General features: G+C 35.3%; 1 protein-coding gene and 1 pseudogene across 1 annotated transcript in view; both read left to right on the top strand.

Moving 5' to 3' along the window:
• Window positions 1-661: 661 nt before the first annotated feature.
• The window catches only part of LOC127956667 (cytochrome P450 2K1-like), a 75,947-nt gene continuing 58,691 nt past the window's right edge, over window positions 662-17,917 (top strand). Inside the window, exon 1 of the mRNA XM_052554801.1 lies at window positions 662-741. Within this exon, the coding sequence (XP_052410761.1) occupies window positions 715-741 (27 nt within the window). The 5' untranslated portion in view covers window positions 662-714. The remainder of the gene's footprint in view (window positions 742-17,917) is intronic.
• LOC127956718 (cytochrome P450 2K1-like) lies at window positions 5,402-9,381 on the top strand (annotated as a pseudogene).

The following is a 17,917-nucleotide window of genomic DNA, read 5'->3' as shown; positions in this document are numbered from 1 at the left end:
TAAAAAACCTGATGAGAAATGTGTAAAATCACTTATTTTTTAGCATAACTCATCTGTATGTGTTGTATTTGTTCATTTTTGTACTTGTTGTGATTTAAGAATTTCGTGGTAAAAAAAGGTAATTCAACAAAAGTTTCTTAATCATTTTCTTAAACATGTTAACACACAAAATATTTTAACAAGATAAGACTATATTAAGTTATATTGATGTTTATTAGAATAATATTGCTAATGAGATAAACGTAAAGGTATACAGTATATATACTGTACTATATATATTTTTAATTAATATCATTTTGGTTCTCACTTATCTTCTCATTTATCTGTGAAAAAAAAAAAATATTTCCCACCCTTTGCTATTTGCTAGATCTTGTGAATTTTTTTAAAATTCATTACTGACAACAAATATGCTGTACGAAAGCCTTGTCAGTATTTTTTTCAGACCTGTAAATTTAAGGAAAAATAAAATCACTATGGTACAGTAAACGTTTTAAAATAGATAATCTTATGAAAAAGCTGTGCTAATCTGGGATTTCAAATTTACAGTGAACATGTTTAAAAAATATATTGAACTGTTGCTTTAACTGTAATCTACTGTACATCTACAACAAAACTGGTCTCCTCCTCCAACATCAAATGTAGCCACTCCCACTTCACCTATCCTACCTTTGAACTGCACGAGCCTCAAGGTCTTCTGGGTATTGTTCTGTGAACATGGCTCTCATGGAGTCATTTCTTCAGGTTTCCAGCACAGGAACATTAATCTGCTGCTTGCTTCTGCTCTTAGCTGTTTATCTCCTGTTCTTCCGGTCTCAGAGAGATGAAAATAAACCTCCAGGGCCAAAACCATTGCCACTTTTGGGAAATCTGCCAATGTTGGACGTCAAGTATGGACGAGGTAACGAGGTAAGTATGAATGAGATCAGTAATTTTGAACGACCAGTTCAGCTTTGCTTTGATCAGATTGTTAAAAAAAACTGCCTGACAAGTTCCTAAAGAGCATAATTCTGTTTTTCACAGAAAGAAAATATTTGATAGTTCAACCAGAAATTACAATTCTATCTTCATTTACTCACTCCCAAAATGAATTCAACAGGTTATCGTGTTAATGCTATAATATTCATAATAATAATATCATTATATATAATAATTAATATTAATTACAGCAATAAAACAAAATTTCATCATGAACAACATCACCTTAAACCACACAATTTTTGCAATGACATTTCCCTTACATTCAACCTCCAAAAGTGCAGTCATCTTTGCCATATTACATTCATTTAGTTGACTAATGCTGTATGCTGTCTAAACAAAAACATAAATAGCGTTACTACAAATACTGGTAACACTTTAGGATAACGTTCCATTAGTTAATGTTAGTTAATGTATTAATTAACATGAACAAACAATGAATAATACATTTATTACTGTATTTATTCATCTTTGTTAATGTTAGTTAATGAAAATACAGTTATTCATTGTTAGTTCATGGTAATTCACAGTGCATTAACCAATGTTAACAAGCACAACTTTTGATTTAAATAATGCATTAGTAAATGTTGAAATTAACATGAACTAAGACTTATAAATGCTGTAGAAGGATTGTTCTTGGTTAGTTCATGTTAACGAAAGTAGTTAACTAACATTAACAAATGGAACCTTATTCTAAAGTGTTACCCAAATACTTACCCTGACGAGCTACGCAATATCGCGTTCATAAAATGCGATTCATCCAATGAACACGATATAGCGTACAGTAGCTTGTCAGTGATCTATGGCATAAAGGCATACACTGTGCGATTTTCATCCGATTTTGAGCCGAATTTTGACCCGTGCGTTTCTTTTTCGGGTCGGGCCGATTTTCTGCATTTTCGTGTGTCGTTTGTCGTGCAGTGTTCGTGCAGTGTACAAGGGGGAAACGAGAGGCGATTAACCTCTCCCGACCAACAATCATTTGGTCGGAATGGATTTCTGACATGTCAGGAATTTTGGTCGCCCCTCGTGAGGTATCACACTATTGAAGCAGGGCTATGAACCTATTTTCCGTGTTTCCCTCACTGCACATGCGCGAAATCATGGCGACACGGCGTGTAGTGTGACCTGAAGTGATGGAGGGAAAACTTGTGGAATTATGGCAAAGAAAAATAAAACTAAAAGAGGGAAGAAAACAGTTTGCGTTGCAAAATGGATAAACCATATTGGTCATGTCTTCCTAGCCACCTGGCGACCAGATATGCTGATGCCTTTTTTTATTTTTATTTTATTTTTTTGTTGGACTTTTCAGCTCAAGGATTGCACATATCACAACAAACATCCGGGTTCTGAGGGATCCAACGTGTTGATTCCCCACGTATAGTGTGAGCAGTCAAATCGCAACTCAACGATCGGACTGTACAGTGAGCACATAAAAATCGTGAGCTTTATTGAATTTACATCGCATGTGATCTACTCGTGCAGTGTGAGGTGGTACTTTGCCGAAATCGCACAGAAACCGCACAGTGTTTGCATAATTGATCACAGATGAAGTGAATTAGATGCAACATTTGTCAAATACACGGCCGTTTCAGAAACGTTTTCATGAGCAACAGAAACACTTTTTATAAACTGCTTACTACAGAGCCATCTGTTCAATTAAAAAGTTCAACATACTATTTAAATACTACGGAGCCTGGCATGTCACCTGTAAGAGAGAGATAGAGAAAAAACAATCCGTGGCGACGGTTTTGCAGTACATCCCCTCAGTTTATAAACTGTGCTCACAAATTCTGTAAACCGTGGGCACAGATTTTGTAAACCGTACACTTCGGCTTTTGAATCCGTGTGCACACTTTCACAATCCATTCCAACGGATTTATAAACTGTACTCACGGATTCATGCAGCAAGTGCCTACCAGTGTTAATTTTGACACGAAATTTTAATTTAGTTTTATTCTTAGTCTTTTGACTATAATTCTTTTTAGTTTTAGTCAAGTTTTAGTCATCTGATTTGTTTTAATTTTAGTCTTATTTTAGTCTACTAAAATTGCTTGGTATTTTAGTCGACTGAAATAAGACTAAAATCAATAACAGATTTACTAGACATTTTTTTACAGCTGGTATAGGAAACAAACTTAACCAAAATATATAAAACACAAATTCAACTTTATTTCAACACAACTGTGTCTTTATTTCGATTCAAAAGCTTTTATGCAGCAACAAACACTGTCATGATAATGTAAACAATAACTAGCTGCCAATTGACCATCAATAAAAGAAAAATAAAGTTAGGTCCAGGACCTTAAAGCTTACAGCTGAGCTGAACAATAAGTGCATACATTTAAAGTAAATATTTAATAAGTTGGCAGCTAGGTGGAAAAAAAAAAGTAACAAGATTTTATAAGGTATTCATTTGTCTAGCAATATTGTATGTTTTAAATACTACAATATTGCTAGATTTGTATGTATAATGATAGGATGTGAACATTCATGTTTCACATGACTAATATAGAAATATTTGTGATATTGTCAACAAGTAGAACATTATAAAATATACTAAACATTAGTATTAATCAAATGTATGTATCATAATATTACGTATTAGTATTGTGTTCTCATCTAACTTGAAGAAGGGGCTATTTTACAGTACTTTTCAGTTCGTAATATTTAATGCTACAACATCTACGCACTGCAGTCTTCCACTTTTGCTTAGCTCAATAAACAAAAGAACATCGTTGTGAAATTACATTTGAGAAAATGTCCGGGTGGCTGGTCTGTAAATGTCTTTTCAAATTGGTTGTGTTGCCACGAATGAGCGCTCCGCGTGCTTTACAGTTTGTTTTGTTTTGTTCGTCGTCAAACGTGAAGTGAGCTGTGGACATTTTGTCGCTCTTTTAGACATCACCTCTTCGAATGCCGACTTCCCGGGAGCTCATTTAAAAACTGAAGACCTTCGCTTCACGTCTCAGTAAGTCAGGCTCTGATTGGTTCTCTTCTCTCATGCAGTCTGGCCTGTTCCGTTTTGCCGGGTCTTTGTTCATTCCTCGCATCTCTCCCGTCTGCTGATTTGATTTTCGTCACAGTCTATTTTCGTCTCGTCCTTTATTCGTTGACGATAATGTCAATCAATTTAGTCATAGTTTTAGTCTCCATCAGTGCCTTCTATTTTAGTTCTCGTTTCGTTTTCGTCTGCAAAAATATATTCGTGACGAAAATAATGACGAAAATATTTAGTCAACGAAATTAACACTGGTGCCTACATGTTAACATACAGTTTTAATTGAATATTATTATTTGGAATAGGTCTACAGCAAAGTGTCTTAAGTGATTCTCTATCACACAGAGCCCGGTATTGTGCCCAATTTCGACCCCCTGCTGAATTATTACCCCCCTAGTATTGGTAGGTTTAGGAGTCTGTGTGGGGGAGGGGTTAGGATTAGGGGTGGGGTTAGGATTAGGAAATCAGGTAGCGATTAATTCGGCAGGGGGTCAAAATTGGGGACAACACCTGCATATCACCTGTAGGAGAAAAAAAAATCAATCCATGGTGTGACGGTTTTGCAATCCGTCCCTTGAGTTTATAAACCATACTCACGAATTCATAAACTGTTCCCTCGGTTTAACAAATCCGTGCACTCAGATTTTGTAAACCGTACCCACGAATTTATAATCCGTGCGCACGCTTTCGCAATCCGTTCCCTCGGATTCATGCAGCCAGCTCCTACGTGTTAACATACAGTTTTATTTAATATTATTATGTGGAACAGGTCTACAGTAAAGTGATTTTCTATCAAGTGGAGTACGAGGTGGAGTACAACGATTTAGAAAGATGTTCATCAAAATCTTGTTCAATTTGTGATAATCTTAGCACTTGATTATTATTGTATAATAAACCGGCATTGTGACTGACTCTGAAATAATGTGTTCCTGTTCCAAAAAGTAAAAACATTATCAAAGTAGTCCATGTGACATCAGAGGGTCAGTTAGAATTTGTTGAAGCATCGAAAATACATTTTGGTCCAAAAATAACAAAAATTATTACTTTATTCAGCATAGTCTTCTCTACCGGGTCTGTTGTCAGTGCGACTGCTGTGGCTGTTGACATACGACGCTGCTGACGTGTTTTCTGGTGCACCCGATAACAAAGATAACATGTCAGTAGCATCGTACATCAACAGTCACAGCAGTCGCACTCACAACAAACCCGGAAGAGAAGACAATTTATTAATTAATTTAGTTATTTTTAATCTCTGCAGGTTTGGTCCTCCATACATAACTGCCTATAAGATCTCTTTCAATCTTAATCAGATGGCAAAGCAGTTCGGCCCAGTTTTCACAGTCTACCCTTGGTCCAAAGAAAGTGGTTGTGTTTGCCGGCTACAAAACCGTGAGGGAAGCTCTTGTTAATCATGCAGATGAATTTGGAGACAGAGAAATCATGCCACTGTTCCATGATTTTACTAAAGGGCATGGTAAGATCACCTGAGTCTGATTTTTTTATACTTATTAGCATATGAGTTACATACAATGATGCAAAGTTTCATACACTGTTACAATTTTTTGGAAACTTCTGGACATTTAAGTCACACTTATAGTAGTCTGTTATTCACATTTTAGATGTCACATTTCACATGGATTAGGTGATGCTCAATCTTTTCTCAGAACCAACTCCACTTTTCTGAACCTCTTTTTAATGTATTTTTAACCAGGTCTCTTTTAATGGATGTATGAATTCAGTTCTGAATGTATTTTCCAAGACTTATATTATAAGTATTTATATTTTATATAAGTATTTATATTAATAATGGATTTATATTTTGAAACAATCTTGATTTAATAATAATATTAAATGTTAAAATGTATTGTAATACCATGATGTTTTGTTATATAATGCAAATATATTTATACAATTTTAATTGTGGCTTAAGTCCCCAATGCCACTGTAAATGCAGAAATCTCGCATATGATTTACATTTATTTATGCATTTTGTAGACACCTTTATCCAAAATTACTTGCATCACTTACAAGGTCTTTATTTTTATCAGTTCAAGCATTTTCTAGGAATCGAACCATTGCTAGCACCACAGGAATAAGAGTACCTGTAAGATTAATTTTAGAAATGAAACATCTTTGTATGTATTATATTTGCCAATGGAGAAAGTTGGAGAGAGATGAGACGGTTTGCTCTCACCAACTTACGAGACTTCGGGATGGGAAAGAAAAAAATTGAGGAGAAAATCATAGAGGAAACATGCCATTTACTAGAGGAATTTGAGAAGTTTGGAGGTAAAGTACAGTTATTAATTCAGCCAACAAAGAAAGATGCTACAACACATGATTTATCTTAAAGAGACAGTAAGAATGTTACAAAAGTCTCCTTGAAAAAACACATGGAGATAAATACAGCAATGCAGACAGATGTACTGAACACTACAGCTTGTTCTTTCATAGGAAAGCCTTTTGAAACCACACGGCTGATGAACTACGCTGCCTCAAGTGTCATCTGTTCCATTGTGTATGGACGCAGGTTCGAGTATACAGACCCTCAGCTACGGAGTATGGTGGATCGAGCCAATGAGAGCGTCAGGCTGAGCGGGACAGCATCTGTGCAGGTTCTCTTAAATATAATTAGTGAGAATAAAGATAATTAAGTGGTTTATAATGGCATACAGTATTGCATTATGGTCATAAATATATCTCTTGGTTTTTGTTCTCCAGCTCTACAACATGTTTCCTTTCTTAGGTCCATGGCTCAAGAATTTGAAACTAATCATGAATAACCTAGCACTCGATATCAAAGAGATATCAGAGGTGGTGAGCAGTTTACATCAAACACTGAACTCACAGGATCTCAGAGGCTTTGTGGATTCATTCCTCGTCCGCATGCAGAATGCAGAGGTATTTATTTAGGTCTATTTGAACTCTTATCTTTTTTTTTAACTCTATACATCTCTAACGTATCATTTGTTCAGGAATCTGGAGAGAAGAACTCACTTTTCCATAAGCAGAACCTCATTTTAACAGTTGCCAACCTGTTCGTCGCTGGTACAGACACTACTAGTACAACACTGCGCTGGGGCTTGGTGCTTATGGCCAAATATCCACACATACAAGGTATGATAGAAATTCTTAAAACATTAAAGGAATATTCTGGGTTCATTGTGGCATAATAAGAATAATATTTCCACATCAAATGTATTTCCTTTAAAAAATATCTGTGTTATGGTGATGCAATAGTACAGCCACACAACGTGTGTTAACAAGATTTTCTGTTCAAGTTATGTCCACATTTCAAACACTCATCATGACAACACATGCACACATTACTGTCCCCAATTTCTGGACATGATACTATGGCATTATCTGTGCAAAATACCGTTTTATGGGTTCTTAAAGGGGTCATTTGACTTTGCTATAAAAAAACATTATTTGGTGTATACGGTGTAATGTAATGAATTTATGCAGTTTAAGGGGGGAAAAAATGCATTATTTTCAATATACTGTATATTATAGTTTCTCCTCTATGCCCCACCTTTCTGAAATGTGTCAAAGCTCGTTGTTGTGAAAAGCGAATTGTGCTCTGATTGGCCAGCTATTCAGTGCGTTGTGATTGGCCGAATCATAATGTCTCAAGCGTGTGACAGAAATGTTACGCCCCTTAACATACTGTGATGCTGTCTCCCAGCATTAAAACTCGTTAACAATGAGCCATTTGTTGCATTCAGTAGGGACATAATTACTGATTATAATGATACAGATGTGGTTCAGGAGGAGATTGACCGGTTGATCGGTGGAGGACAGGCTGTATCAGAGGACAGGAAGAACTTACCATAAACAGACGCTGTGATCCATGAAACCCAGAGATTTGTAAACATAGCACCCATAAGTATCCCACATATGACCAGCTGTGATGTTCACTTCAATGGATACTTCATCAAGAAGGTTAGCATATTGTTAATTAATATAAGAAACAGAAACAATTCCTAATACAACTGCAGATTCCTCCTACACTACCCCATTCCACCAAAATAAAATAATATGTAAAAATAGATAAATGCACAAAATGTTCACCTTGTTGTGAGAAACATTAAGATGCTCTGTTTTTCCTTGAGCAGGGCACATGTGTATTTCCTCTTCTAATGTCTGTGCTGTGGGATGAGGATGAATGGGAAACCCCCCAGAACTTTAACCCCCAACACTTCCTGGACAATCAGGGGCGATTTGTGAAGAGAGACGCCTTCATGCCCTTCTCTGCAGGTACAGTTTTACTTCATGCAGGGTTTGATTGTCTTCTTTATTCATGAAATATCCTTTTTAAATGGTCTCAAACAAATGTTGATGATGCTTCGGTTTGTATGCCCTGGTGAAAGGATTGAAAAAATTGTGTTGATCATTCTGATGTGTAGAGGTTAGTGGCCTTCTTTCTCTCTCTCTTTCTCTCTCTCTCAGGCCGCAGGGCTTGTCTTGAAGAGAGTTTGGCCAGGATGGAGCTCTTCCTGTTCTTCACCTCCCTCCTTCAGCGTTTCCGCTTCACTCCTCCTCCAGGAGTGTCTGAAGATGAGCTGGATCTCACTCCAGCGGTGGGCTTCACCTTGAACCCGACCCCCCATAAACTGTGCGCAGTCAAACGAACTCTTTTAAGGGAAAGTTGATGAATTATTTTGCGTTCAAACAAATACAGCCTGCAATACATTTGTGTTCATTCTTTATATGCAAGGTGAAAGCTCAGAAATCATGATTTCATTTAATTCTGCGTTCACCAAAACAAACAAACAAAAACAACAACATTTAAAAAATAAAAATAAAAAAACACTATGAAAACCATGTCATAATCAAGTTTGTAATTTCTTTGCACTATTTTTTTTTACCTTGCCATTTTGAATCAAAATGGTGTTTGGCAGACTGAAGCCCATCCCTTTCTTTCACTCGACTGCAATCTCAGAGATCTGTTTCCATTCAGTCAACAACCAGAAGATAGAGCCAAAGCCCAGTGTTTTTATTGTTTGACAATCAGTTTCACCTGGATGTACCATACAGTACAGAACAAAAGATCCTATCTACAGTCCTATCTGCATTTTAACATGCTGGTAAATTAATTACAATAAAATAAAATGACTGATTTTACTGATTAAATAAAACAATTAAGTTCATAGATATTTAATTAGATTTGAATAATGTGTGTTTCTTTTTGAAGGTTTTTAAAAGTGCAAAATGGTCTTTTGGTTTTGTTTTTTTTGTCTTCCTCGACATCATGGGTCATATTTTGTTAGTTTATGTGGGATTGAAAAACGAATTCAGGAATTGTATATTGAGTTTCAGTAATTATTTGTGTTGATTTTTGATTAAATGATTTCTGTATCGCATTAATTTAAGCCATTATACTGAATTTCTAAGGACAAGATAAGACAACCTGTTAACTGTCACTCACGTTTTTGAAGATAGACATGAATGTGCATGATACCAACCTCAATTTTTATAATTCATGACTGAAAACATTTTGTAACATGATTTTGATGTACCATTTACATGTTAATGCAATATCTGATTTGAAAATGGGTTTTGAAGGATGAATTTTGAGATTTTATGTTTTCAAGTGATATATAACTTCTGATGATTTCTAAAATGTGATAGAGAAAAAGGCAACGAGGAAGTCTTTTTTTTAAACAAAGGTCAAAGCTCATTTTGTAATGTAGATTTCTGAGGGTGCACTCTTGTCATAAATTCATCTATAACTTTTCCTACATAATTTTTAACAAAAAATATTGGTAAAATATATATTTGGGAGTCTTAGACCTTTCCAATGATATATAGTTTGTCAAGATTAGATTAGATTTGATTGTAATATAGTATAGTCACATAGGCGTCCCGTATACGGGACGGGGTGACATTTAACAGGTTAAGGTGTTTACAAATAAGAATAAGAAATCTATAAGGGGTTATACGTTTACATTCTTATATTTAATTGGGCATATTCTATTAACTTTGGTTAATTTCATATACAACTAATTATAAATACAATACCCTAACCATCATGGAAACCTGCTGCCTTTTTAATTATTTATAAAAAAGAAAGAGAAAACATCTACTTGATATCTAGTTTCAAGGTTTTTTTTCATCTACTTGATATCTAGTTTTCAAGTTGAGTACAAATTTGTCTGTGTATTTTTGTGACTTTGAGGCCCCCTACAGTTAATATAATATTTTGATAAATTGTGTATACATAAATGTAAATTCAATAAAATCCAACCTTTGTTTTGGTTCTTAAAAATAAATATAAATTATATTTATCATTAACCTATTTACTTGATTTGCCTACACCCTGGCTGTGTGCTTTTTGTCGTATGTGTTATTGCAGTTCTGATTACATTGACTATGTCTGTACTTTTCATAAAATGTAATAACAATAACAATAATGGTTTATTCAAAATTATTTAATTTTTGATTAATGTCTGTTAATCATTTCTTTTTCTTTTTCATTTTCATTTCTTTTAGTTTTATTTTTTCTCTTTCAAAAACAAACATACATATATACTTAACGTCAAACAGAACATAACAAAAATACAAAAACAAAAATATACATATAGCAAAAAGATATATATAACAAATATACATCATGAAGGGTAAAAAAATAAATTTTACAAATAACATTTTTCAATATGAAAGATATTTTTATACATTTCTTGTTCCTAGTGATTGAAATCAATGATTCATAAAATATTGTAAGTTCTTTACATAAAACCATAAAGGAGGGAGTGATGGATATTATTTTTGCTTTATGGAACTTCCCAAGAAGATTTATCATCTTCAAAATCTGATCCAGTATTACAATTCAAAAAAAGGATCATAGATTCATTTATTTTAATTATTTTATCAAATATATATAAAAAAACCCAGCATATATACATGCTTCCAAAAGTCTTCAAAATATATACAGTTACAAAATAAACGTGTAAGGGATTCATTTTCTAAATTACAAAAAGAACATTTTGGTGAGACATCTTTTCTAAACTTGTTAATAAATGTGTTACAAGGATAGTACCTATGCAGTATCTTAAAATGTATTTCATTTGCCTTATTTGGCAGTAAAAATGTATTAGTTGCTAACCATATTTTCTCAGTGGAAGGTAAGAAGAAGAATTGTTTCCACTTTATGAGTGCTTTAGGATAACAGCTGACATCACAAGTAAGACATTTTCTAATATGTGAGTTATTACACTTAATATCCATGATATTAATACCTACAATAACAAGATTTTGAATTTGTAGGACCATTGAATTATAACTGAGGTGTAATTTCACAAGGTAAAGCAAATAAGGGGAAATGCTTTTCATAACCAAATTATAATCTCTACAGGAAGATTCAATCCCTGAGAAAGAAACAAATTGCTGATAAGTATAAATCTCAACACTATACAGTAAGTCTGAAATAAATATATTTCCTTTATCAAACCATACTTTTTTTAAATATACTCTTGTTTTTAGACAATACAAATTGGTTATTCCAAAGTATGCATGTATGTGGAGAAAAAATATGCTTAAAGGCTATTTTCCATGCTTCTAGTGATTATGCAAGTTAGATCATTTTATAAAGTATACTGTGTTTGAAGTCACACAATAGTAGAAAGGATAAGCCACCTCACTTTTCAAAAAACAAGTTGGGGATATAAAACTATATAGATTTACTGTGGGCCAAGCAATGTTTAATCCAATTGATTTTTTAAATAATATTAATAGTGCTAAAATCAAGGACATTAAACCCATTAAATCCATTTCTTTCTCTAAATTCTAACCATTTTCCCCATGATCTAACAAATGAACATTTGGCCTTCTCTGCATAAAGAACATCAAGATCTTCCTTCAATAAAAATAACTTCTTGTCCTGCTCACTAGAAGAGGACAGACATAAAATATTATTTATTTTCTTTATAATTGCAGAGCTTCTCAACTCCTTTGCCTTAGAAAGCTGTTTGCCATACTGTATAGAGAATTTCCCACACTCAAACTTAGAAAGTTCCCATTTTGCAATAGCAGAACGTGAGCTAGCTTTAAAATGTTCTATTATATTTTTAATACCTGAACAATCTAGAGGATTTTGTAAAAAAGAAGTATTCAGTTTTCAGTATCCTGGACGTCTCTGAAAACTATTATGAGTCTCGGATATTTCAGGTGTCAGGACAGATAAGGGCAGATGAGGCTGAAAAATTGTAACTTTATTATCAGAAGGAAGGCCTAGTGTCCAGAAAAACCAAAAACCCAATTCATGAAAAAATAGCTCAGGAAAAGCGATCCACCACAGTGAGAATAACCGTATTGCCACTGGATGGAGGGAGTCCAACCACGAAATCCAGGGCAATATGGGACCAGGGATGGGATGGGATGGCAAGCGGCATTAACAGAGCAGTGGGAGGAGAATAAGATGATTTATTTTGAGCACAGACCGAACACGCCCCCACAAACTGGCATATGTCCTCCGCCATGGCAGGCCACCAAAACCACTGGCAGATGGCAACCTCCTCACTCCTGGATGGCACATGATCCTGGAGAAGTGACCCCACTGGAGAACGGCAGAGCGGACCAACTCGGGCACGAAGAGCAGACCTGTGTGACACCCCGCAGGCACCCCGACTCCCTCCTGCGTCTGACGAGCTTCTTGATTCCCCAGGTAAGCGTCTCCAGCATGCATCCCGGAGGTATTATAGTGTCGGGGGGCAGATCACCTGGAGAAGCGAAAAGACGTGACAACTCAAATGGTTTAACGTTTTTGGGCCCGGGTCGTTGACAAGTGCTTGAAAGACTGCTGGGGTATTGGATAAGCCGAAGGGAAGAACCTGATATTCAAAGTGCCACATAAACGTGGTCTTCCATTGGTCCCCCTCTCTGATCCGTACCAGATGGTAAGCATCATGAAGATCCAATTTCGTAAAAAACTCAGCCCCCTGCAAGAGATCGAAGGCTGATGACATCAACGGCACTGGTACCGGTTCTTAACGGTGATGTCATTCAGCCCTCGATAGTCTATGCAGGGGTACAGAGAGCCATCCTACTTCTTCACGAAAAAGAACCCCGCTCCGGCCGGAGAAGAAAAGGAATGAATAATGCCGGCTAACAGAGAATCACTTAAATACCTCTCCATCGCTTCGCGCTCTGGCGCGGAGAGAGCGTACAACCATCTGCGAGGCAAATTATATTATATTATAATCCCAGTATAATATGTAAATAAAAAATTTAGCAACATTGGACACAACGTTGCACCATTGTGCAGCAGCAAGCATCACACACACACAAAAAAAGATCCTCAAATGTTAAGGGCCCATTTCCAATATTTGTTCGTGGCCCCCAATTCACTAAACTTGTATTTAATTATACTCGGGACATTCCCGAATGTATAACATTTCTTCAGAAATGTCAAAAAAAGCTGCGATGCTTCAGTTACAGTCATAGGAGCAGTTCTGTCACAGACCCAGCAGGGTGTTGAGAAGCCCATCAAATTTGCACTGTCACAGGCCCTCAATCAGATGGAGCAGTGGTACTCAGTGGGGTACTGAGGCTACACCGCTTGTCCGACAATCTTCATCATTATAAACCTTTTCACCTGAAGTTCACTCCAGCCATCTACTGTCCTGCTCCACTCAGCCACACCCTGTCACACACACGGACCCCCCCCCCCCCCATCTCCCAACCTTACAAACTCTTGCTTGGCCATCACAGCTCAAAATGGCCTGAGCTCATTGCCACTGGCTTTGTGACGTCTCAAGTCATAAGTAACTTCCTCGACTTTCTGTTTTCCCGCTGGAGCCTTCCAAACACTACCACTACTGACAATGGCCCACAATGGTTCACAACATACCTCATTAACAAAAGTATTCATCACATATGCACGGCATACTATCACCCCCAAGCTAATGGTGGCATCGAACGCTTCCATCAGTCACTACATGCACTTCCTCATCACACAATGCTGCACTACAGGGCCACCCAACACTCTACGATGGGGGTCTATTGGTATATTGGTCTGCTCCTCTCCAAATTACTCATCAGCTGGGCCCAGCCACCTTCTTGCTCAGCGACGGCACACAGTGGCATGCAAGCCGCTTCCGCAAAGTGCCGCCTCCAGCAAATACAACAGGGGTTGCACCTCAAGCAACACCCCATCTTGGCAGGAAACCCTAACACTTTAGCTGACCCCTCAGATAGCTCCTGCACAGGCTCCAGACATACTTATCAACCTGCCAGCTGAGATGTGTGTGCATAAAATGAATACACAGGGCAATCAGCTTTGACTTTTTTTCTTTCCTTTTTCAGCAGGGATGCCTTTGTACATAGATGTCTTTGTACGTAGAACACATAGATCTTTTCATGGAGGACTAAGTTGTTCTATTTAAACTGATTCAGCTGAGATCAACACAGCACAAGTTGAATGCTCATGACTCTGTTATTGTTTAAACTATTTTGCTGCTGCCCCAAAAATTCAGGTCAATGTGTACAAAGTACACAGTGGAAGATTGCTGTTCTTGCCTTATACAAGACTGTAAAGCAAGCTCTTATGAACAAGGCTGATGAATTTCATAAATCATATTAAATATATAAAATGTAATTGATCGAAATACGCAGGGAAATGTCCATATTAGTAACAATATAGCATTACAAATATATTTTTATAGTTGCTAATCCCAGTCCTACCTTGAAACCTAACCATAACCAGGCTATTTCTTATAAATATGCACAGGATAAATAAAAACATGACATACAGATAAATCACAATAATTTATTCACTGCAAAACTGTCAACAGCAGTACAATAATAAATAATTTTCTGTTTCACTGTGATAAGAAGCAACATGGAACCACAGAAGCTAGCTGTTTCAAACAATTCTGATGTTATATTGTGATTTTGAAACAAAACAATATTAGTCTCATAAATTATCATGTTTGACTCTATGTTAAGCAGACATACAACTGCAACATACAAGATTCAAGATTAAAGATTCAAGATTTGTATTTGTCACATACATGGTTATATGGAGAGCATATGACCAGCAGTGAAATGTCAGTGAGGTCCACTCCATGGACAGTGCAATTATTAAAGAATACAAACAGAAGAAAATTATATATAAATATGGTATAGAAACAGTAAGATAAAAAAGTAAGAATAAAATAAAATGCTTATAAAATAAAATAGGCAGGACAGTATACTGCAGACTTAAATATTAAGATGAACGGGAATGTACAAGAGAAGAATGTGCAAACAGGTTATATAGGATATTTACATAGCAAGTGACCATGTTAGTATATTTTACTGGTAATATTTTACATCTTACTGGTAATTACGTGAAATAATTTTTTGAGTTTAGGAGCCTGGTGGCCCTGGGGAAGAAGCTCCTCCTAAGTCTCTCAGATTTTGCCATCAGGCTACAGAAGCACTTACCAGATGGCAGCAAAATGAAAAGACAGTACCAGGGTGGTTAAAATCCTCTGCTTTTGCAGCATTTGAGTTAGATGTCCTGCAGCGAGGAATGAGCAGACCCTGAGATGCGCTCAGCTAAGTGCACAACTCTCTGCAGGGTTTTGCAGTCTTGACTGGAGCATACAAAAAGGAGCAACTGCTTTATTTTGCAAAGTACATTCACGTACAAGATTATGTGGTTGTTTTTAAAAAGGGCAACAGCAAAAATGGGTAAGTGAGGGTTTAAAGAAATAAAAAAAGGTTTAAAATAGTCTAAATAGAATTGTGCCAGTAAAAAAATATGTGTGGTATGGGTAAGGTTGGCCATCGTTTTAATTTTTATGATTCAGATTATTGTCAATTCCTAATTTCAGTTCCAATAAAGTAAACATAATAATAATAATAATAATAATAATAATAATAATAATATATATATATATATATATATATATATATATATATATATATATATATATATATATATATATATATATATATATATATATATATATATACACACACACATATTTGGCTTGTCAGTCGATTCAAATTAGTTTTCTGATCTTGGGTGATTTTAATATTCATGTCTGCTGCCAGTCTAAACATTTAGTGAAAGAGTTGGTAACATTTTCCATGAAGCCCGTATTTATAATACATTATAAGTGTATTCTTAAGACATTCTAAAGAATATTGCATATACCATTATAATATGTTATATCAACTCATGAATAATCATAATAACAATCATAATCCATCATAATACTTACGTATATGTGGTTATAAGTTTAAGAGTATGATTATTTATAACACAATCATCACCATATTAAATCTACTTAATTTACAGTATAATGGACTGTATCATATCTTGACATTGTTTAAGATCTGCACAGTATCTTACTGCATCTTGTGAGTGGTTAGATGTTGAGTGTTATTTGAGTGTTTCCCGTGGAATAAATGTTAATTTATTCTCAATAGCTTACTACTCCTATTAAAACAAACAAACAACAACAACAAAAAACCAATGTTTTACATGGTATCATTTTATTTTGATGTTCCCCCTTAATCAGTCGACTATAAGTGTCTTTGCCACTACATACCAACTGAATCTTAAGTATTAGTATTAAGAATGGTAGAATCTAGTATTGCAGAATAAGCTGATGTACTTGCAAAGACACTTACAGTATAGTCAGTTTATCTGTTTATAGTATTTACAGTAGCAGACATACTAATACTCTGATGATGTAGTTGCAGAGTTACTTATCAACAGCTGTCTAAAGTGTACCATCAAAATAATCAAACTGATATTAAAATAAAAATAGTCCAAAGCAAATGTGTCATATTACATATTCATCTGATCTGATATGTGATTTTATGGCTGTTTAAGAATTTTTTTTTGTTATTATTATTATTATTATTATTATTATTACTACTACTTATAAGTGGTCTTTGACCGCTTTAAGTAAAGAAAAATGGCAAAATATGAGACTTATAATACATTATAACTATGAGAAGTATAATCCATTGTGAAAGTGGATGCAACATGTTCATTGTGTTATAAATAATCATACTCTTAAAAGTTATAACCACAAATAGGTAAATATTATAATATATTAAAATTGTTATTATGAATATTAATGAGATGATACAACATATTATAATATTATAACATTTATTATAATGCTTTATGCATTCATTATAATGCCTTAAGAAAACCTTTATAATATATTATAAATAAAGGCTTCATAGAAAGTGTTACCACAGAGTTTTTAGGTTTCATGGGCTCTCTTAATTCTGAACAGTTTGTTTCTTGACCCACGCACCAGAAGGGTCACACCCTGGACTTGGTGTTCTCATTTGGTTTTCCAGTGACTAGCCTTGAAATTTTGGACATTGCTATCTCTGATCATTATCCAGTGTTTTTTGACTCTGTATTAGTTGGTACGCACTCAAAACCATATCACTCTCTACGTTTATCTAGACATTTTGATTCTTCTACCGCTAAGTCCTTCATTGATGTTTACTTATCTCCTAAGACCCCTAATGTTGTTGAATTCTTTCCACCTGCGTTCACCCTGATATTCTGATTGACTTTTTTGATAGTACCTGCATTGTAAATCCAGTGTGGTGAAAAAAGTGCAGCCCTGGTTAAATGGGCTCATTCACTCGGCCAGACAAGAGTGCAGGCATGCTGAATGCAAGTGGAGGAAAGATAAACATCATATATCATACAACATTTTCAGGCAATATCAAAATGCTGTTAGGGAAGCACAGTTTAAATATATGTCTGATTTAATTGCACAAAACTCTCAGAGACCTAAGGCTCTCTTTAGCACAATTTATGCCCTTCTAAATCCCTCCACTAATGTTTTATCTGAGGTACTGTACTTATCAACAGGCTGTTCTGTATAGGACCAAGATAAAATAAATTATAATAAAATGAATGTTCTTACACCAGAAAGATATATAAAACATCTCTTTATCTGGATTCATTGACAA

Source organism: Carassius gibelio, chromosome A3, assembly GCF_023724105.1.
Source record: "Carassius gibelio isolate Cgi1373 ecotype wild population from Czech Republic chromosome A3, carGib1.2-hapl.c, whole genome shotgun sequence".
Lineage (NCBI taxonomy): Eukaryota > Metazoa > Chordata > Actinopteri > Cypriniformes > Cyprinidae > Carassius > Carassius gibelio.
Note: the sequence above shows the minus strand (reverse complement) of the source record. Positions and strands in the feature narration are given on the sequence as shown.